Genomic DNA, 21,820 nt, shown 5'->3' with positions numbered 1-21,820 from the left:
CTGAGCCATCTCTCCAGACCCCAAGTTTTTATAAATTAATATGTATGTATGTATGTATGTATGTATGTTTGTATGTGTGTGTGTCTGTCTATTTGCAAACGTGTGTTTGTGTGCACCCACTCCATAGCACAGCTATGGAGGACAGAAGACAACTTGTGGAAATGAGTTTTTTTCTTCCACCATGTATATTCTTGGAATTGAACTCAGGTTGTCAGATTGGCGGGCACATGATTTTATCTGCTGAGCCATCTGACCAGCCCTGTTTGGTGTTTTTTGTAATATGTTCCCATGTGCCCTAGGCTGGCCTTGAACTCACTGTGTTGCTGAGTATAACCTTGGATTTCTGATCCTTCTTGCTGTACTTTGCTGGTTCTGGGATTACAGGCTTATGGTACAGTCTGTGTAGTTAGTGCTAGGGCTTGAACAGGGTTGTGCATGTGTGACAACTAGGGATTGAACAGGACTATGCATACATGACAACTAGGGATTGAACAGGACTGTGCATGCATGACAACTAGGGATTGAACAGGACTGTGCATGCATGACAACTAGGGATTGAACAGGACTGTGCATGTGTGACAACTAGGGATTGAACAGGACTGTGCATGTGTGACAACTAGGGATTGAACAGGACTGTGCATGTGTGACAACTAGGGATTGAACAGGACTATGCATGCATGACAAGCACTGTTGCACCTGAGCTGCATCTCCAGCTGAGATGCTGCAGTTTTCAGTGCTTTTCCTTTTAGGCATGCCTGATTTTCAAGCCTGTTTTGGAGATTATCTCCATTCAAAAGTACTTGGAAAAGTTAGACCATGTATAGACTTTTTTCTTGTTACCTACATCCTAATACAGTGCAAATATTTGTGTAGCATTTACAGTGTATTAAATAAAAGAAACTGAGAGGTCCACAGTAAATTGGATATATGAGGGTTATAAGCAGATCATGTGCCATTTTAATGTGAATGCATCTATTGCTATGGGTCTTGCCATGATTCTAAAATCAATGTCCTGTGTAAACTTAGGAATGACTGTATATTTCATTTGAGAAATAGTATGCAGGTTTCATTAAGGGAGAAAGGAAAGATTAAGAAAATATATGATCATATATACTGATAGAGTGACAGTATATTTTTTCTTTGTCACTGTGGAAAGGACAACCTTTTTTAGCTAGGAGTTCTGCACTTTTAAAATGTAGGCATTACATTTTTATCTTAGGAACATTGTGTAAGCTGGAGTACACTGGAGTAAGCTGGAGGCTTATGGCTTATTAAATTGCTAAACTGTTTCCCTATTACAGAGAACCCTTAGGGCAAGATGCTCAACCTTTGAGGAGGTTAGGAAGTTGCCAGCTCAGTGCAGCTGCCACTCTTTCATAGTGGTTGCCTAAGACCATCAGAAAACTTAGATATTATTACATTATGATTTGTAATTGTGTGACTATAGCAAAATTACAGCTATGAAGTAGCAATGAAAATAATTCTGTGATTGAGGTCACTACAACAGGTGGAAATGTATTGCAGGGTTGCACCATTGGAGGGTTGAGAAACACTGCCTTAGGATTAAGGCTTAGACTAAGCAGAATGTTTCTTACCCATGTGGTTGAGTCCTCTACCTACTTTTGCTCTTTGAAGGCAAGCCAGTTTTTCTCCTTGTATTTGCTCCTTAGTTTGGTGTTGATACATAGTTATCTCTTCCTAATCAAGAGCTTCATGATTATTTACCAGGATAAAGTGACCAAATAATTTAGAGTTCAAACCTAGATGTGAAGGGAGAAAGCATAAAATATCCTAGTGGAGACTGGTCAGCCTAATGATGGTACTTCCTGGTTTTGTCATTTGTAGCAGAGGTTGGTGGTAAAGAATTAGGACTTTAAAGTTTCTGATGCTAGGTATCCAACCTAGGGCCTCTCACAAGCTAGGAAGGCTCTGCAACTTTGAACTAGTAACAACAGACTTATAATATAAAAATTCTCACACTAGTAGACATTTTTTCTTTTTCTTTTTTCTTTTTTTTTTTCTTTTTTTGGAGCTGGGGACCGAACCCAGGGCCTTGAGCTTGCTAGGCAAGCGCTCTACCACTGAGCTAAATCCCCAACCCGTAGACATTTTTTCTAAGTGTGTGTATGTGTGCAAGAGCACCTAAGTTGACTAAACACGGACATCAGGCTATTATGAGGAGCTGACATACAGTCAGAGTATAACCAGGATTATGTAGAGCCTCTGAGCAGGCCAGTCAGTGGTGAATTGCTTTGTCAATGTAGTAATTTCCATCCTTAGAAATGGCAGTGTAAGTCAATATAAACTTTGAAGTAGTACTCTTCACTTAAAGATTGGAATGAGTCTAACAGGACTTTAAAAGGAGATATTTCTCCTTGGAGTCTTTCCACTTTGGGGAAGTTTATACTTTTCCTTAATCTATGATCCCTCTGCTTTAAAAAAACAAAACAAACAAACAAATAAACCACCAAAACTTTAATTCCAGTTCTGAGGAGAGATTTTATAGAATACTTTGATAATATATATGTTCTTCTGGTAAGTAGGATACTTTAACCATATGAATGAATATAAATATAAAATGAAGGCGATGTTGAAAACAAGTACTGCTCTGCTCAGGGCATACGGTCAGCACGTCACTTTGCTAATTGTAATTCATTCTTGGAATTAGTGGAGGAGAAACAGGAAGTGAGTATAAAATCTCAGGGTTGTTTGAGACAGTGCTTCATAAATTGTGTTGCTGTTGATGATAGTGTTTCCAAAATTTGCCCTTGCATTAGAAGGCAGTGTCTAATGAATTTTCTGTGGTCTGTTGTCTCAGTGTCTTGAGTTTGAGAGAGCCTGATTCCCGTTTGTACTGAAGGCAAGTATGCAGGAGAAGGGGAACAGGAATAATCTTGGATTTTTTTTTTTTTTTTTTACTTATCTCCTTTCTGCAGCTGTGCAGTTGGAGGTCCTCGTGCATGAAGACAGATTTGTTCTATGGCCTCGGAGTTGGGTGCCGGGGACGATGGCAGCTGCACTGAGCTGGCAAAGCCCCTTTATCTTCAGTACCTGGAGAGGGCCTTGCGGTTGGACCATTTTCTGCGACAGACATCAGCCATCTTCAACAGGAATATTTCTAGGTGTGTTATTTTACCTCTTAAAATATTTTATTACATTTCTGATTCCTGTCTTTAGGATTTAAGGTTAAACTTTGTCCCTTCCTCTCCTCTTCTTTTCTTTTTTCTTTCTTTTCCTTTCCTTTTCTTTGCTTTCTTTCTTTCTCTCTCCCTTTCTTCCTTCCTTTCTTTCTTTCTTCTTCTTCTTCTTTTTTTTTTTAGTCATGGTCTCATTATGTAGCCCAGAGACTGGCCTAGAACTCACAGATCTCCTGCCTCTACCCCTGGAGCACTGGCTTTAAAGGTTTAAAGGTATGTGTGCCATCTTGCTGACTACTTAGATTATGTACACACATATATGTATATATATTTGAGAAGGAGTCTCATGTAGCCCATAATGATCTCAACTGATCCTGAACTCCTGATCCTCCTGTCTTCACCAAGTACTAGGTCTATAGGCATCACATTTGGCTCAAAATATGTTTTGTTGTCTAGCCTTTAATTACATAGGGACTTACTATTCTTCCATTTATAGTGATGACAGTGAAGATGGACTGGATGACAATAATCCCTTATTGCCCGAGTCTGGGGATCCCTTAATACAAGTAAAAGAAGAACCACCAAATTCATTGCTTGGCGAAACTTCTGGAGCAAGCAGTTCTGGGTTGTTGAACCCATATTCACTGAACGGAGTTCTGCAGTCAGGTCAGTGTGGAGTGGGAGCCCTCTGCAGCTGCATTTCTCTTGGGGGCAGTCAGCGTTTCATTTTTTTGTTTGTTTGTTTGTTTTGTTTTTTGTTTTTGTTTTTTTTTTTTACTCTTTATGTTTCTTTATCCAGAATCAAAATCTGACAAGGGGAATTTATATAACTTCTCTAAGTTGAAGAAAAGCAGAAAGTGGCTAAAGGTAAGAGATAAGACAGAACATTTCCAGTCCAAATAACCTACTAAGATTATAATTAGAAGGAAAGTTATCGGACTATTCTGAATATTAACAGTTTTCTAGAGATAGTTATTTTATACTGGAATTTGTTTTTTGAAGAGTATTCAACAAAGTAATTTTTAGTAGACTTTTCACTAATATGAGACACTGAGAAAAGAGGAGAAATTGATTGGATAAGATTCTCTCTTCATTGGCTTACCTTGTAATCAGGAATGTTGATTTAGTCTTCATGAATTTTTGAGTACTTCATTGAACAAATGCTTAGAATGCATCCATGTGCCGTGTACTATTATCGTAGGGAGATAAGGTTGCGCTGTATCATATTCTAAATGAGGGAGGTAATAAGTAAGAGTGTAAACAAGTAAATACAATTTCAAGATAGCATTTCTACAGATTTCTAAATGATTAGAGCGAACCATGTAAATGTCAAAGGTAAGAGCCTTTAAGCATATGAAACATATACAGGAATTATTAAAAAGGCAAATTGGTGTGTTTGGAGAGAAGAAGCTAGTGTGGCTGGTGTACAGTGACTTGGTGGCAGAGGTAAGATTAGAACCTGATCTGTAGGCCTGCATGCTGTTGTGTGTCCCATTGTTAGGGACACAGTTACTCAGGTCACAGTTATATGCAGGTAGAGTGGTGTAGCATTTATATTTACACTGTTAACTGTGAATGGCCAAATTAAATAGAGAGTGGTTTTTCTTCTATTAAAAAGGTTTTTCTACTTAGTATGTACAAACATTTAATTAAAAAAACAAAACAAAACAATTGATTTACAACTTACTTTTGCTATAAGCTCAAAATGCCTTAGATCCTTTACTATTTCTACCATGTTCTTTAGAACTCATGGGTTTAAAGTCTAACTTGCCTTCTTTCCAAAAGATTTTAGGAAGTTAGACCTACAGAAACCTTTATATTTAGTTTCACATTTTAAAATACTGAGATATGGCTCTGGAAGGTGGTTCAGAACGCTAGTTGATTTTGCTGAGGACCTGGGTTCTGTTCTCAGCACATACATGGTGTCTCACAACCATCCATAACTAAAGTCTGATATCTTCTGACACCTGCAGGTACTGAACACGCACAGAGTTCATATAGCTGCATGCCGGCAGACCAGATACATATAAAACAAGTAAATAAAAATTGAGATATAGTCAGGTGGCAGTGGCACATGCCTTTACTCCCAGCAGTTGGGAGGCAGAGGCAGGAGGCTCTCTGTGAGTTGAAGGCCAGCCTGGTCTACAGAGTGAGTGAGTTCCAGAACAGCCAGGCTACACAGGAGAAAACTGTTTCAGAGGGAAAAAAAATGAGATATAAGTCACTGACTGTAACATGTAAGCTTTAAAACTGTGTAACTTCGTAGCTTTTAATATGCTCACAGCCTTCTGGGAATTACCGTTGTCTAATTTCAGCACATTTCATCATTTCATACAGAAGCCCTGTGCTCATTAGCGGCCACTCCCATCCTGAGAGTCCTTCAGTCCCTGCTGACTGCTAATCTATTTTATCTCTGTTGATTTGCCCATTCTGGACATTTCATATAAATTAAATCATAGTAGTGGGCTTTTGTGGCTGGCTTTCTCACTTGGTATAATGCTTTGAGGTTTATTATGTGTGGTAATTATTAGTACTTCTTTTTTCTTAGGGCCTAGTCATCTGAATGCACTGCATTTTATTTATCCATTCATGAACTACTGGATATTTGAGTTTTTTCCCTCCCCCTTTAGCCATCACACCTTGCTTTGTCCTTATTCCTTTATATGCTATATTCTTTTTCCTTATTGATATATTCTAATTTTTTTGTTTGCCTTCATATCCTTAACATTTAGGGTTTTTTTTAATTAAATTAATAAAGATTAGTGTAAGAATCAGAAATGACTATACTCTGGCTGTTTTGGCCATTTTTCTAGCATCTGGGAAAAAATAATTAGATTGTAAAAGAAATTGCTTCACAGCAAAAGTTATATTCCATTTTCACCCCTTTTCTAGAGCATTCTTTTAAGTGATGAGTCCAGTGAGGCAGATTCTCAGAGTGAAGACAATGATGATGAAGAAGAAGAACTCAGTCTCAGCAGAGAAGAACTTCACAACATGCTTCGATTACACAAATATAAGAAACTTCACCAAAATAAATATAGTAAAGATAAGGAGGTGAGAGTTTCAAGAGAACACTCACAACCACACTATTTAAACTTCTATCCAATAACTCTTGAGAGCTTTGTTGTGATAGGATTCACATACCCTAAATCCAGCTTTTGGAAGTAGGTGATTGAATGTTTTCTGAGTATATTCGTAGTGTGTGTTTTCGTCATCACTGTCTCAGTTCTAGAACACTTTCCTCACTTTCCTCAGAAAGAAACCTTTATACCTTGGCTTCTGCCTCTCATCCTGTTCTTCTTCATGCCAGACACCACTAGTCTCCCTTGTTTTTTGATACTAATTTTTATTTTATGTATCTATTGAACCTTGGTCTTATATAGTAGGGTGACCTTGAACTCCTTGTTCTCCCATCTCCACCTTCCAAGTGCTGCTGCGCAGCTGCATTCAGCTCTGGTTGTTGGCTTTTGGATGGTGTTAGAGACGGAATGCAGAGCCTCATGCATGTGTGTTCTTGTAAATGTATTCATTCTAGATATTTCATACAGATGAGATCAGATAACATGGTACTTTTTGTCCGACTTCTCTCATTTAGTAACATGTACACTACATGTTTGTTCATGTTGTGCCCCATATTACTACTTCATTCATTTTTATTGCCAAATACCTTTTATTTATAAACATTGTGTTTTTGTTTTTCAGTTGATGAACTGATTTCTCCCACTTTGGGTGCTTTTCTATGTTATTATTAAGATCAGTATAGGTTTCTGTGTGGGTGGATGTTTACATTTCTCCTGGTTGGTATACTTGGCTGGGAAGTTGCTGGGTCATGTGACACTATGCTTACCTTTGTGAGGCTTCCAGTATATATATCTTTACCAATACAATTACTTGTTCAAGTTTTCAGTCCAGTGATGATAGGTTTAATGATAACCATTTGACCACTTGTTACTAAAACATTCTTATTCTTGCCAGAAATATAGCCTTTTGTACAAATGAGCTAACAATTTTCCAACAGTATTAAGGTTGAAAGTTCAGAGAACCTTGAGTAATACACATAAATGTACAGATCAGTGGAGTATCTTAACAATTTTGATTCTCACAATGTTCTTGAAACCTGATGCCAAGGCATTCTGTATGTTCACTCATTTTTCTTTTTTTGAGACATGTCTCACTCTGTAGCCCAGGTGGGCCTTGAATTCATGGCAGTCAGTCTGTCTTAGCCTTAATGTATTGGGATCACAGGCATGATCAGCTTTGATTTTTTTTTTAATTGAAATAAAACATATATGCATGAGACTTTTAAGTGTACAGCTTGATGCCTGCTCACTTAATTTTAATGCTAACCAGAGAGCTTTATATTAGTCTTCCATGTTACTCCATGTAATAATCTCAGAAAACAGTCCAACAGATTTTTAATTTACGTGGGAAATAAAATTAATGTGGATTAGAGAGTCAGGTGAAATGAAATGTTTTGACAGATTTACTACCAGTTGGATGAAAAAAATGAGATTTTTTTTAATGTTAATTGCAAAATAATAGGTGCTATCCTTAATAATAAACTGTTGTTGAGAGAACTGTTGATGGGTGAAAATACTGAGATGACTGTTAGAAACTGTCTGAAGGCCTAAGATATGATGGCATCTGCATGTGTGAGACCAGCAAGTCTTCATAGTGAGTTTCAGGCCAGCCAAGGCTACATAATGGGACTTGTAAACTGAAACAGTTCAAACAGAACAAGAAAAACATTTGAAGCAAATAAAAGAATAAAAGCCAAAGTAGCTAACATCAGGGACCTAATAAATCTGAAAACCTATTAGTGGTAGAAGTATGGCTTATTTCTTAATGATAAGCTCCTGTTGTGTTTGTTTCACACTTGGTTGTTTAGTTTGTGTTTGGGCATGTGTCTGCCACAGCACATGCGTGGGTGCAGTGGATATCAGGACAGCAGCTCTCAAGCATCTTTCATCCTGTGATTCCAGGGATTGAACTTGGGCTTTCAGGGTTGGTGTCAAATAGCTTTATCTGCTGGTGTCTTTCTAGGCTTTGATGAACTCCTAAAGAGAAACAACTCTTTACCTCTTGGTGGTGGTGGTGTCGTTACTGTGTTTTTGCTTAGGTTTCTGTTGTATTTAAGAGGTCTTATTTAGCTCAGGCTGACTTAGAATTCCTTGCCTCCACTTTCTGAATGTTGAAATTACAATTTACAGGGAAGTCCTTTTGTAAGTAACTCATTTCACCCCAAAAGTGTATCTGCTGTGTAGTGGGACATATTTGCATTTCTAGTATTTGGAGTGTGGAGGCAGAAGTATCAGGAGTTCAAGTCAGCCTGGGCTACATGAATGTCTGTTGAAGAAGGTAGAAAAGAAAAGATGTGATAGGAATTCAGATTCCCGAAGGCCCTTACGGAGTTCTTTCCAACAGTCTGTCTTGTCCATAGCAGTTGAGTCTGTCTGGCTTCTGAGTTAAAGAAACTCTCTTTGATGTACTGATTTCTTACTGGTCTCTGTGGGAAACTGTGTAGGAGCTATGATTCCCTCTGTCTTAGCTTCTTTTAACTAAGATGACTTCAAGGCTGCGCTGTGGCGCAGGCAGACCCATCACAGTGTTTGCCTGCTTCAGTTGCAGCAGTACCAGTACTACAGTGCAGGCCTGCTCTCCACATGCGACCCTTTCTATGAGCAACAGCGCCACTTGCTTGGACCCAAAAAAAAGAAATTCAAGGAAGACAAGAAGCTTAAAGGTAAGTATATTTATTCTCTCTTAATTTCAGAATTGTGCGTGGTACTTTTTTGACTTTAAGTGTATTAGAAAATTTTATCTATAAAACTATAGTCACTTTTTTCTAATTACTGACATTATTGACCTTGTTTTACATTTATTGTGTGGGCTTTTACAGACGTAGAAAGACTTATGAACTGTAGACTGCAAGCTTATGGACTATAATGAGCACTTGGTAGGTGGAAGCAGGAGTCTGCTGAGCAAGTTCTCGTTAGCTACATAGAGGTTAAGTCCACCTTGGGCTCCCTGAGACCTTGTCTTACAGCCTCCTCCTTCCCTTCCAACTCAAGAAACAAAACTATAGCTATAGGTTGCTGCACAAAGGTTTAGACAAAAATAGTCTCCTTCCTTTTATCTTGTACACTCTGCCATTGTTAAGAGTATTCTGGGATGAGAAGCAGTTGGTTATGCCTGGGGAAGTGTGAAGACTGACAGGAGAGCGGGATGAGTTATAGCGGTGTTGTCGGGGTTCGGTGAGTCACTCCTGATGCACCTCTGTAGTTTCTGCATGTTTGCCAGGAAATGTCTTCTTTTCCTTCTGACCTCTAAGCAGTTGGAAAAGCAGGAAGGGTATGGGACCAGAGTTTTAAGGTATCTGTGCAAGGCAGATTCTGTTTCCCTGAAGATAAGAATTCTGCTCAAAAATCATCTTTTTTAGTCTTCCCTTCTTTTCCATACCCTCCTTATCTTCCACTCTCCCTCTCAATGTAAAGTGTTGCTATTTGTTTTTTCCTGTTATTTTCTTTAGTTGTCTTGCATTTCCATGAATTGGAAGTAGGTTTCGATTCTGTGAGTGTCAGTTGAGGCCAGTGATTTAGCTTTATAACAGTTCCACAGTGTGGAGTCCAGCTCACTTGGTTTTTTGAGTTTTAACCTCAGTTTTCATGTTGACAAAGGTAATGTCAATGTCCAGTGTTCTTTTTAAGTTAGTGAGATGCTCCTCTTCGACTATTGACTGGCCTGATAGCAGGAAGGAAGAACACTGCCTGCCTCTGGTAGAGTGAGCAGAGCTCCTGAATGTTTACTCACTGGTTCTGTCCAGCCTTGTGAGCATCTCTTTCCTTTGCAGCCAAGTTGAAAAAAGTGAAGAAAAAAAGACGGCGCGATGAGGAGTTTTCCTCTGAAGAATCTCCACGGCACCACCATCACCAGACCAAAGTCTTTGCTAAGTTTTCTCATGATGCACCTCCCCCTGGAACCAAGAAGAAACACTTATCCATTGAACAGCTCAATGCTCGCCGCAGGAAAGTGTGGCTGAGCATTGTGAAAAAGGAACTACCAAAGGTGAGTGCATGGGGGAGTGAGTGAGGGGGTGAAAGGGAGGGATGGGAACAAGGTAACAGGAATGGGGACTGCATCCACTTGTAGATATTCAGGGATATTTGTGATGTCTCTTACAACCCCCAGAAGTAAGCAAAGTAAATAAAACTGACCAGCATGTGGGTGGATGGGGATATGAGAGATAAGAAGAGAAGGGCCAGATGTAACAGAAACAAGTCAAACATGTATTTACCTATGTTATGTAATAGAGTCAGTTTTTAGAGGTAGAGGCTAAGTGTGTGTCTCCATGATTTTTATTTTCAGAGAGTATGTACTGAAAGAAAACAATGTAGTATGTAAAACTAAAGACCAAATGAACTCTGCAGGACGTAGAGTGGGCGGAGTTGCTCACCCGCAAGCATGCCATCCGCAGTTTGATCTATGTGTGATCTGTTCGTAGTTGAAAAAAATCTGCCTTAGTGCCCTTTGATGATAGATGATTTTTCAGGAAGAATAGTTGAAATTGTTGTTGAAGAGAAAAATGTAACATATGAACTAGTAAGAGGAAGTTACTGAGAGAAGGCTGAAAAAAATCCCCTGAGGTGTGATCACTTTAGAATTGCTTTCAAGACATTCTTATTATCCTGAGACTTCAAACCCCTTATTAGCATGGTAGGGAGATTCAATAGGCAGAACGCTGCCTCTTTTGTCTTGTCCAGAATTAAATGGGCATGATCGGCAGTCGGGCTGACCATTTACTTTTGAGGCATGGTTTCACACACAGTCTTGCTGGCCTGGAACTTATGAAGTCAGAGACCCCTTTGCCTTTGCCTCCTGAGTAATGAGATGAAAAGCAGGCGCCACCACCCTCAGCGCTGGTTGGGAGTTCTTTACCGAAGGATTGTTACTTTTAAATGGGAGAGGAAGACTCAGAGCCCAGGGGAGGAACTGCTAGGTCACCTTATGTTGGGTTTCCTTGGGATTTTTTCTTGAAGACAAGGCTTGGGTGGTGGTCAGAATCTGAGGAATAGTAGCAGTAGTTTGCTCTTGTTGGAGGTAGAGCTAGTACACCAAACTGAAAAGCGAGTTTATGTTTCTTATAATGATTCTCATATCTGGGTGCCCTGCTGCCTTCAGCTTTGCACATTGGCCCAAGAAGGCAACATGCTTGAATCAGGTTATAGTATCCTACTCCATTTAAACCTTATAAATTCTTTCTAGAAGTGTACAGATTATTTAAAGGGCTGGAAACATGGTTCAGTTTGTAAACTGCTTCCTGCAATAGTGTAAGGACGTCAGGTCTAGTCCCCAGCACTCATGTAAAAAGCCAAGCATTGTGGTTGGTATGTGCCTATAATCCTCGTACATGGGAGGTGAGACAGGAAGATCTCTGTAGCTTGTTGGCCACTCAGTCTCGCTGAATCTGAGCTCCAGGTTTATTGAGACCTGTCAAAAAATAAGTAGCAAAGTGATAGAGCAAAGTACCCAATGTCTAATGCTAGCCCCAACACACATGTGCAGATATGTGCTCATTTAAACACATACACATGCATATACCACATGTACACAAGTAGAACTAAAATAAGATTAAAGGCAGCTTCTACAGGAGCTTCTTGTTCCAGTATTTAGTAGTTTTATGGTATGCCAGACAGCGCCTCTGAGTGACTTTCAAAAGGAATTTGTCTTGTATGTACTTGACATTTTTCATTTCTTCAGGAATTAAATAAAGGCTATGCAGTCTTACTTAGAATTGAACATTAAATATTACTTTCAAATGTTTTAGGCTAACAAGCAGAAGTCTTCAGCTCGAAACTTATTTCTTACAAATAGCCGAAAGGTAACATTTTTCCATTTTCTATTTTGTCTATTGTGTGTTCTCCTTTGGGCTTATTCTCACTACTCTCACATGTTGTGATCTATTGATCATGAACTGGATAGTATATAAAGAAACATCTAGGTAGTCTATTCTGTTTAATAAGTAAAATTGTTCTTATATTTCTGATATTTTGAACTTTTTGTGTCAAATTAATCTCTGGCTCTTTAAGATCTGGGCTCAGATTTTTCATTTAAGAAATGATGGGGCTCACAGGGATGGCTTGGTGGGTAATGGCCCTTTGTGGACAACTTGACAGCCTGAATTCAGTCCCTGGAACCACTTAAGGAAGGAAAGAGCTGACTCCCCACAGTTGCCCTTGCATATCCGTACGTGTACCATGTACATGTGCACCTGTACTCTCATCTGCCACACACACAGTAATAGGAACTACAAAGAGAAAGGTGGGCGTGAGGAAAATAATAGCTTGTGGTAAGTATTGGATGGGGTAACAGTTTTAGTCTGATTTGCCAGACTAGTCTCTCAGCCCCTCTATTTCCTCACCTGTAAAGTAGAGATTGTGATGACACTGCTTCTGTAGAGTTTTTGTGAATAAAGGATACATTAAAACATGTTACAATATGCCTCACATGTCAAAAAAGAGCAGTGATGGCTATTTTTACTATCAATGTGGTAATAGTGCTTTGCAACTTCCCAGTAAATTTCAGGTCTTTTTGTTGCATGACTTTTTCTGGGGAAATATGAAGAAATATGCTTATCCCAGTTAGGGTACCGAGGACTGGTCAACCATTTAGTTTAGTTGGAGTTACTTAAAGGTACATGGGCAACTTAAAGATAGACTACCACCAAAGAAAAGCCACGCCCTCCCCTACCCCACCCCCAGTTGTTAACTATATATCCTTCACAGCAACGGGGTCTCCTGCACACTGCTTAGGTAGCCACAGCAGTAGCTGCCTCTTCCCTCACTCATGTGCTTGCTGCCTTATAATTTCTTCCTACCTTTCACAAAGGAACAAGTCACAATGGTTTAGTCTTGTGACAGTCTCAAGCTAATAAATACAGTAAGGGAATTTCATGCATAGAGTACAGAGTTCCACAATAGTAAGTGTACTTTGTTTCACCCAAAGTGGTAGATGTGGATAGGTATCTTAATTAGAATATTAACCTCAGGGGTCTGAGTCATATTCACGGGCATTAATCAAAGCAGGGGAGAAGGAGATATAGTTAGCTCTTTTGCAGCATTGTGGGACAGTGATTTAAAGTCCAGGCAGAACTGTTCTTGGAATCAGGTTCTTCCCTGGTACAATAACGATGCTGTTTGCAGCTTGCCCATCAGTGCATGAAGGAGGTGCGCCGCGCTGCTTTGCAAGCACAGAAAAATTGTAAGGAGACCCTGCCTCGTGCCCGGCGCTTAACCAAGGAGATGCTTCTGTACTGGAAGAAGTATGAGAAGGTGGAGAAGGAGCACCGCAAACGAGCGGAGAAGGAAGCTTTGGAGCAGCGGAAGTTGGATGAGGAAATGCGGGAGGTGGGGCAAAAGCTTACATATTTTTGTTGTTGTTGTTGTTTGTTTTGGTTTTGGGGTTTTTTTTGTTTGTTTGTTTTTCTTGGTCTGGTGTGGTTTTGCTTTTTGAAACAGGGTTTCTATATGTAGTCTGGCTATCCTAGAACTTACTCTGTAAACCAGGAAAGCCTTGAACTCACAAAGATCCGCCTGCCTTTGCCTCCTGAGTGCTGTGACTAAAGCATGTGCCACCACTGCCAGGCAGAAGCATACAAATTCTAAAATCTGTAGTACCAAAGCACTAAAGTTTGTTGCTTTGCGTCTTTGAGGTAGTAGCTCTGGCTTTCCTGGAACTGGCAATATAAACCAGGTTATCCTCAAACTCCCAGGTGCGCTTGCCTCTGCCTCCTGAGTTTCTAGCCCTTTTCTGTATTCTTTCTTTGTTTTAATTTTTTTCTCATTTTATTTTATGTGGGTGGATGTTTTTCCTCTATGTATATGTGCACCACACACATGCATGCATGCATGCATGCAAAGGCCAGAAAAGGACAATGGATTCCCTGGAACTGGAGTTCCAGGCTGTGTTACATAGGGACAGTGAGCAATTCAGTTTTCTGAGACCTATCTACTTTTCCATCTACCATTTTAAACTGTAGCCATTACTATTGATGAATGGGATGTCTCTCAACTGAGCTAGGCTTTGTATGTCTAATAGTAGAGAATAAGTAATTGTCTGACATAGGTAAAGCAGGTGGAATGAATGAAGGAAAGGTAGGTCAAGAAAAGGAGAGAGTTGGGATCAGAGGATGTGGTTTCAGATATAACCTGAGTCTTTTTCAGAGTAGAGTTTTGGAGCCTTTTCTGGTCACTTAGTCATCCTTTTCTCTTTTTACTCCCTTTCTTCTTTTTATCCTTCCTCCTTTCTGTTCCCTTTTCTTTCTTTTGAATTTATGTTTTTGTGTATTTATGTGTTATTTATTAGCAATAGTTGCCTTTTTAAAAGTAAAAATGTCTTGAATTATATGGAGGCTTTTATTAAGATTTGCTAAATTCTGTTGACTACATATAATTTATAACTTGGATGTTCTTACCGTCTTCAATTTCCCCCTACTTTAGGCCAAGAGGCAACAGCGAAAACTCAACTTCTTAATCACTCAGACAGAGTTGTATGCTCATTTCATGAGTCGGAAACGTGATATGGGCCATGATGGAATCCAGGAAGAAATTTTAAGGAAACTAGAAGATAGTTCTACCCAGAGACAAATCGACATTGGTGGAGGAGTGGTGGTTAACATCACCCAGGAAGACTATGGTAAGTCTTGGGTCAGGAAGTAGAGGAAGCAGTTAGCCTTCATTTTTCCAGTCAGAGTTGTGTATGTTAAAATTCTTGGACTGGAGAGATGGTTTAGTGGTTAAAAGGACTGACTGCTCTTCCACAGGTCCCAAGTTCAGTTTACAGCAACCACATAGTGGGTCACAACCATCAGTAATGGGATCTGGTGCCCTCTTCCAGTGTGTCTGAAGACAGCTATAGTGTATTCATATACATACATACATACATACATACATACATACATACATACATACACACACACACACACACACCTACATACATACATACATATATATATATATATATATGAATGTTTTTTTAAAAAAAGAAAGAAAACAAAACAAAATCCTAAAAAAGAAATCCTAAATAAAAAGAATTTAGAACTGTTTAGTTTTAGTGACTGTATACACAGTATCTCCTAAAATGGGGAGATAGAGTATTTGCTTAGCTGCATGAAGTCCTGGGCTTGATACTTATCATCACATAAACCAGGTGGTAGTGATCTCACACTTCAGAGGGTTAGGCAAAAGGATCAGAAGTCGGAAGTCATCTTCAGTTACATGCTAAGAGTATTTTTACAAGGTAGTAATTAAGATCGTGTTGACCTAGAAGTGCAGGAGAATGGAAATATTTCAGAGTATTTTGAGTGTTAGCACATGTATAGATTTCATTTGCTTTCTCTTCACATACATAAAATTTTGATCTGCATGTTGGTCTTGCCTATCCTGATAGTTGGTCTCAATTTATTAAGAAACCCTAGGCCTGAGAGATTATAAATCTTAATTCCCAGATGGGTTTTGTGTGCTGGCTTTCACTCTTGGAGTTAAGAGACATCCACAACTACTTCTAGGTTCTTCTACTTGTTTATTTTTGTTGTAGTTTTTTTGTTTTTTGTTTTTTTTTTTAATTATTTTGAGATAGAGTCTCAGTCTGGCTGTCCTGGAGCTCACTGCATTAGACCAGTGGCCTGGAACCTACAGAAATCTGCTTGCCTCTTCCTCCCAAGTGCTGGGATTGAAGTTGTATGTCACCACGCCTTACTTTTTTCTAGATTCATGCCCATTCCTCGTCCTTTGTTAGCCTTAGGATAAATACAGTGGGAAACTGGGGATCCACTTATGTGTGGGATAAATCTTTGAAGACGGTAATAATACCAAGTGCAATAATCTACATGTTTTCTCTTTTCAGATAGTAACCATTTTAAAGCCCAGGCCCTGAAGAATGCTGAAAATGCTTACCATATTCACCAAGCTCGAGTAAGTCTTTAAGTGAAGAGGCAGGCTGGGCATGGTGGCCATATCTTTGATCTCAGCACTCACAAGCAGTCAGGAAGGCAGAGTCAGGTAGAGCTCTATGAGTTTCAGGCTAGCTTGGTGTATAAGATCAGTTCTACACCAGCTGAGGATACATAGTGAGATGCAGCTCAAAAAAAAAAAAAAAAAAAAAAAGGCAGGGGAAAGAAAGGAAAGGCATATTGTAGTTGTCTTGGGAAATGTGCTAGCTTCTTTCTTGTATGTTCTTTCTTTATTCTTACTTTATTTTAGTCTCTGTTCATTGTTTTCAGTTGAATTCACTGGCTAGTGTGTGTGACACTCTATGTGTAGGGTGAAGGCTTTCTGTGTACACATGGGTGAGTGTGTGTGAGAGACTCCGACTATATATAGGGTAAAAGCTTTCCTTACTTCAGTCACAGATGGTTATTGCCACCATGTGGATGCTGGGAATTGAACTAGGTGCTCTGGAAGAACAGCCAGTGCTGTTACCCACTGAGCCCCGTCTTGCTTCAGAATAGTTCTAAGAGCTTGGGATGGCAGAATTGCAAGCGTTCACTTGTATAGAATTTCTATTATTATTAATGTTGAGAGGTTTAGAGTTGAGCCTCAAACTGGTTTTTGTTGTTTTGTATCCTCTTGACTAATCATGGGTTGTTTAATGAAAAAGATTGTCAAGAGTCTTATGCCTTGAGAAAACTAAGTAACTGCTTTTGTTCACTCAAGCAGTAATTTGTCCTGTTATTTCTGAGCTAGTCAATTTTTTTAAATTATTTTTATCCTGTGTGCATGAGTGTTTTGCTTGCAAGTATATGTTTGCAAAATGTGTGTGATTGGTGTCTACAGAGGCCAGAAGAATGTGCCAGGTCCCCTGGAACTGGAGTAAGGTAGTTTGTGAGCTATCGTGTGTGTGCTGGGAACTGAATCCAGGTCCTCTACAAAATAGCCAGTGCTCTTCTTAATCATTTCTCTAGCTCTTGAGCCAGTGATCTTTAATAAAATTAATTAGAAACTGCAGTTGGGTTGAAATGAGTGAAGCCAATGCAGTTCAGTGTACAGCAGAGGAGCCCTCTGTTACTTTCTCAGGCTTAGGAGTAGACACTGCCAGGTGTGGTGGTATGCACCTTTAATCCAAGCACTTGTACTATAGAGGAATTCTCAGGCCAGTCTGGTCTATTTACCGAGTTCCAGGACAGCCAGAGCTAAGTGGAAAGACCCTGTCTCAAAATACCAAACAAACAAACAAACAAACAGAATAGACCCAAATTTCACCTTGACACAATTTCTTCAATTAACTTAAGCCAGTTTTGCTTTTAGTATTTACTAGGCATGTTTATATTTTACAAAGCATCGACTTTGATAATGACAGTTTCTATTCAAGTAGATCATGTACTTTAATTATGGTCAGCATAATCTCTTATATACTCAAACTCTTGTTATCAAAACTTGTAACAAAAATTTCTAATTAGTGAGTAATGTAGCTTAGTATGTTAATAAAAACATTTTAATATAATTGTTACATTAACTCAATAAGATAGTAGAAACTTCTTTTTTTTTTTTTTTTTTTTTGGTTCTTTTTTTCGGAGCTGGGGACCGAACCCAGGGCCTTGCGCTTCCTAGGCAAGCGCTCTACCACTGAGCTAAATCCCCAACCCCGAAACTTCTATTTTTTATTATAGTGTAAAATATGTTAATGAATTTTGCCTTTTTTATTATTAAGTTTCTTGACATATTTTATTTTTCAGACAAGGTCATTTGATGAAGATGCAAAGGAAAGTCGGGCAGCTGCTCTTAGGGCAGCAGACAAGTCTGGCTCTGGGTTTGGAGAGAGTTATAGCTTAGCGAATCCATCTATCCGGGCCGGTGAGGATATTCCACAACCCACTATTTTCAATGGCAAGTTGAAAGGTTACCAGCTGAAAGGCATGAACTGGTTAGCAAATCTATATGAACAGGTAAATTTTAGAACTATGCCAAGCCTATTCTTTTTATTATCTGTTTTTCTTTTGATTAATGTAATTGTGAAGCGAGTTTATCTTTAGCTTTTTTTTTTTTTTTTTAAGATTTACTTCTTATTTTTATTTTGTCTGTATAAATGTTTGCCTGTATTGTATGTAACTACACTACAGGCATGCAGTCTGCATGGTGGTCAAAGAAGGCATCAGATCCCTAGAACCAAAGTTAGAGCTGGGTGTGAGCCATGTGGGCCTGGGAACTGAACTTGCATCCTCTGCAAGAGCAGTGAGTGCCTTTAACCGCTGAGCCACCTCTCCATTTCAGACTTCATTGTCATGGTGGAGTCAGAAAGGTAACCATATGTCTAACTGCGATTCTGTGTGTAGCCAGTGTAAGGTATGCTTTCGGTTGTCTTGGTAAACTGCATTATTTGCTTGATATGTGCTACGTTAGGTGAAGAACTGGCCTTAGTCTTGCTCTAATATATCATGAATCACACATATAACTGTAGTGTTGGCAAAAGAAACCATTGCAGTAGTGATTAATGAGTAGTCTTGGTACTGAGTATCTCTCCAATCAATCTTGGTTGATTTGGTCTACCATCTTTGTTAGCTCCTTTGGCATGAAGTGAAATGAATTCTGTGTGTGCAGTCAGGTGCTGACCATACATCCCTCACTTCCTGTATTTCAGGGTATTAATGGAATTCTTGCTGATGAAATGGGTCTTGGTAAAACTGTACAGAGCATTGCCCTCCTGGCCCATCTGGCTGAGGTGAGTAGATAGATTTGTCATCTGAATTTAGGCTTCTCCTCTTCAATTCTCTTTCAAGATAGGGTTTCTCTGTGTAGCTTTGGCTATCTCAGACCTCACTGTATAGATGTGGCTGGGCTCCAACCCAGAGATCTGCCTGCCTTTTTCTCTCAAGTACTGGAATTCAAGGCCTATATCACCACTGACAATGAACCACTTAAAAGCAGTGTTACTTGTGGTAGTGTATCAAAGTAGCAGAACTCCTCCTCCTCCTCTTCTTCCTCTTCTTCCTCTTCTTCCTCTCCTTCTCTTCCTCCTTTTTTTTCTTTTTAATTGAGACAGGTTTTAGTTAGGTATAACTGTAGCTGTCCTGGAACTCATTCTGTAGAGCAGGGTGGCCTGAACTTAGAGACTCACCTGCCTCTGCCTCCTAAGTGCTGGGATTAAAGGACTGAACTGCTGCCACCGCCATTGCCTGGCAGATTTTATGAAAATTAAATGAATTAAATGTGAAAATGTGTAATATACACTGAAAAATTAACATTCTTCTAATTTAATAGCAGTGAAATTGTAGAATAGTAGAAAATAATAAAGTGAATCAGTATGCTGTACACATTTTAGGAATGAAGTCACGAGAGTTATTGCTTAGTACTTACCTCCCTGGTGTGTCTTTATTATACTTACATTGCTTTTCGTTGAATCCATATGTGTAGACACTTGGGAGATAGGTACAGTTTCTCTTATTAAAGTGATTCCTATTTTTAAACTTCTCTTGTCATTAATTTATTATTTAGGATTAAATAGCTTCAGTTTTCCTACAGCTGGCTGACCTCATTTTCTGTTGCAGAGAGAAAACATTTGGGGACCTTTCTTAATAATCTCACCTGCTTCTACACTTAATAATTGGCACCAGGAGTTTACAAGATTTGTTCCTAAATTTAAGGTAAAGTTGCTCTTGTTCTTTAAGATAAGCTTTCTGTCGCTTCTTTTGCCACCTTACTGATTGACTCCTGATGCTGTAATAAACACTGTGACTGAAAGCACGGGCAGAAAGGGCTCATTTCAGCTCACAGATTTATATCCCATCATTTAAAGAATTCTGATCAGGAATCTGAAGGCAGGAAATGTGCCTTGTTCTCATGTTTTGCTCAGCCTGCTTTACTCACTCAGGTGAAGGAAGGTGTGTCACTGCCCCCTGCAGGATGGGGCCTCCCACATCAATCAACACAATAATGTACAGACTTGCTTAGAAAAGACTAATCTCACTTTTTTTTTTTTTTTAAGATTTATTTATTTATTTTAGGTCTATGAGTACACTGTAGCTGTCAGACACACCAGAAGAGAGTATGTGGTTGCTGGGTTGATCTCAGAACCTCTGGAAGAGCAGTGTTCCTAACCGCTGTGCCATCTCTCCAACCCAATCTTGTTAATTTTGAGATAGGGTCTCTGTATGTAACCTTGGCTATCTTAGAGCTCTCTATGTAGACTGGGCTAGCCTTGAACTCAGAGAGATCCACTGGTCCCTGCCTCTGGAAGGCTGTGATTAGAAGCATGTGCTACTACAACTTGGTATATAGCCCAATATTATGGAGGCATTTTCTCATTTTCTCATTCTCCTCTTCTCTGTCTCCAGATTGCTGGGGTGAAAAATGTATATCTCACTTTTTATTTTTATTTTTAAATGTGCAGTGTACACAGTTATGTGTGGGTAGTTGGATCTTTGGAACTGGAGTTACAGGTGCTTGTGCTCCACAAGAGCGGTAGGTACTCTGAACTACTGAGTCATCGCTTCAGCCTCCATGTTTTTTTTTCCTTTGATACAGTCTTATGTGTCATAGGTTGTCCTCAAACTTGTTATATAGCCAGTGTTTCTAAGTATGCCACCACACAAGGTTTATGTGGTTTTAGGAATCGATCACAGAGCTTCGTGCATGCTAGACTATCACTCTACAAAGTGAACTACTTACCCAGTCCCTTTTATCTGTATTTGATTTATTTTCTTCTCTTTTAGAGACAGAATTATACTCTACCCCGAGTACTCCAGGAGGCTGTCTTAGAATCTTCTAGATAGTCCAGGCTGGCTCTGAACTTGTGTAGGCAGTCAGCCTCCTTCAATTTCTAACTGATAGGATTCTAGGTGAAACATGACATCTAGCTGTTTTGTTTTGTTGAGACATAGTCTGGTGTAACTTGGGCTGGCTTTGAACTTGCTGAATGACTGGGGATGACTTTGAACTCCTGATCTTCTTGCCTCAACCTGCCAAGTGCTGAAAGTATGAGTCATCATTCCCAGCTGCCTTACAATCCTTTCTTAGAAAAATTACTTATGACAGTAATAAGGGGGCCTATACATCTTTATTCAGTTTAAGTTATTTGTAGTGTTTTCCATATGAATTGATGATCAAGGTGAGATGATAGAAATAGCTATCTTGTTTCAAAGTAGATTTTGCTAAATTTTATATTGTATTTTAGTCTATTCATAATAATTCATTTTTCTTAATACTCTAAAGTTAGTCTTAGCTCAGCTTATAATGGCTACATAGATAGTGCAAAAATTGATTTAACTAATTCAGAGAGGAGAAAATGAGATTGACTGGACTAGAGATACTGTCCAGTTGATAGACTGCTTGGTTGCTATAAATGAAACCACAGATTTGATCCCTAACACCTAGCACTTCATAAAACTGGTGCTGGCCCATTTCCTGGCACGTGGAAGGTGGAAGCAGAAGGACCTAAGGCTGGGGGCATCCTCAGCTATAGAGTAGGTCTCAGGCCAGCATGAAGCCCTGCTTCAAAAGATCAGGAAGTGTTGTATCAGCTTAGGTATGATGTAGACTAGACACTTGTAAATAGTTTTTGTGTTGAACACGTTGGCCCATAGCTATAATGTTGTTACATGTGATGCAGACTTAATTTCAGGTCTATAAGGATATGAGATTGGTTCAATTGAAATTTTCTCATGAAATTTTAGGCATATGAAAAATGGAAATAAT

The 21,820-nt window shown here is 39.2% G+C and overlaps 1 protein-coding gene across 2 annotated transcripts in view; it reads left to right on the top strand.

Moving 5' to 3' along the window:
* Positions 1-21,820, top strand: part of Ino80 (INO80 complex ATPase subunit) — a 97,253-nt gene that overhangs the window by 14,372 nt on the left and 61,061 nt on the right. Inside the window, exons 2-14 of one of the 2 annotated variants that reach the window (NM_001261404.2) lie at positions 2,937-3,122; positions 3,634-3,803; positions 3,937-4,004; positions 6,030-6,191; positions 8,760-8,880; positions 9,988-10,202; positions 11,962-12,015; positions 13,337-13,540; positions 14,633-14,828; positions 16,038-16,105; positions 17,866-18,075; positions 18,768-18,848; positions 19,675-19,770. In NM_001261404.2, coding sequence (NP_001248333.1) covers positions 2,980-3,122; positions 3,634-3,803; positions 3,937-4,004; positions 6,030-6,191; positions 8,760-8,880; positions 9,988-10,202; positions 11,962-12,015; positions 13,337-13,540; positions 14,633-14,828; positions 16,038-16,105; positions 17,866-18,075; positions 18,768-18,848; positions 19,675-19,770 — 1,788 coding nt within the window. In that variant the 5' untranslated portion in view covers positions 2,937-2,979. Of the gene's footprint in view, positions 1-2,936; positions 3,123-3,633; positions 3,804-3,936; positions 4,005-6,029; positions 6,192-8,759; positions 8,881-9,987; positions 10,203-11,961; positions 12,016-13,336; positions 13,541-14,632; positions 14,829-16,037; positions 16,106-17,865; positions 18,076-18,767; positions 18,849-19,674; positions 19,771-21,820 lie in introns of those variants that run through there. The other variant, XM_039104549.2, reaches the window with a different exon arrangement.

The sequence above is a fragment of the Rattus norvegicus genome, chromosome 3 (assembly GCF_036323735.1).
Source record: "Rattus norvegicus strain BN/NHsdMcwi chromosome 3, GRCr8, whole genome shotgun sequence".
In the NCBI taxonomy this organism is placed as follows: Eukaryota; Metazoa; Chordata; class Mammalia; order Rodentia; family Muridae; genus Rattus; species Rattus norvegicus.
The sequence above is the reverse complement of the archived record's forward strand: the minus strand, read 5'-3'. Positions and strand labels throughout refer to the sequence as shown.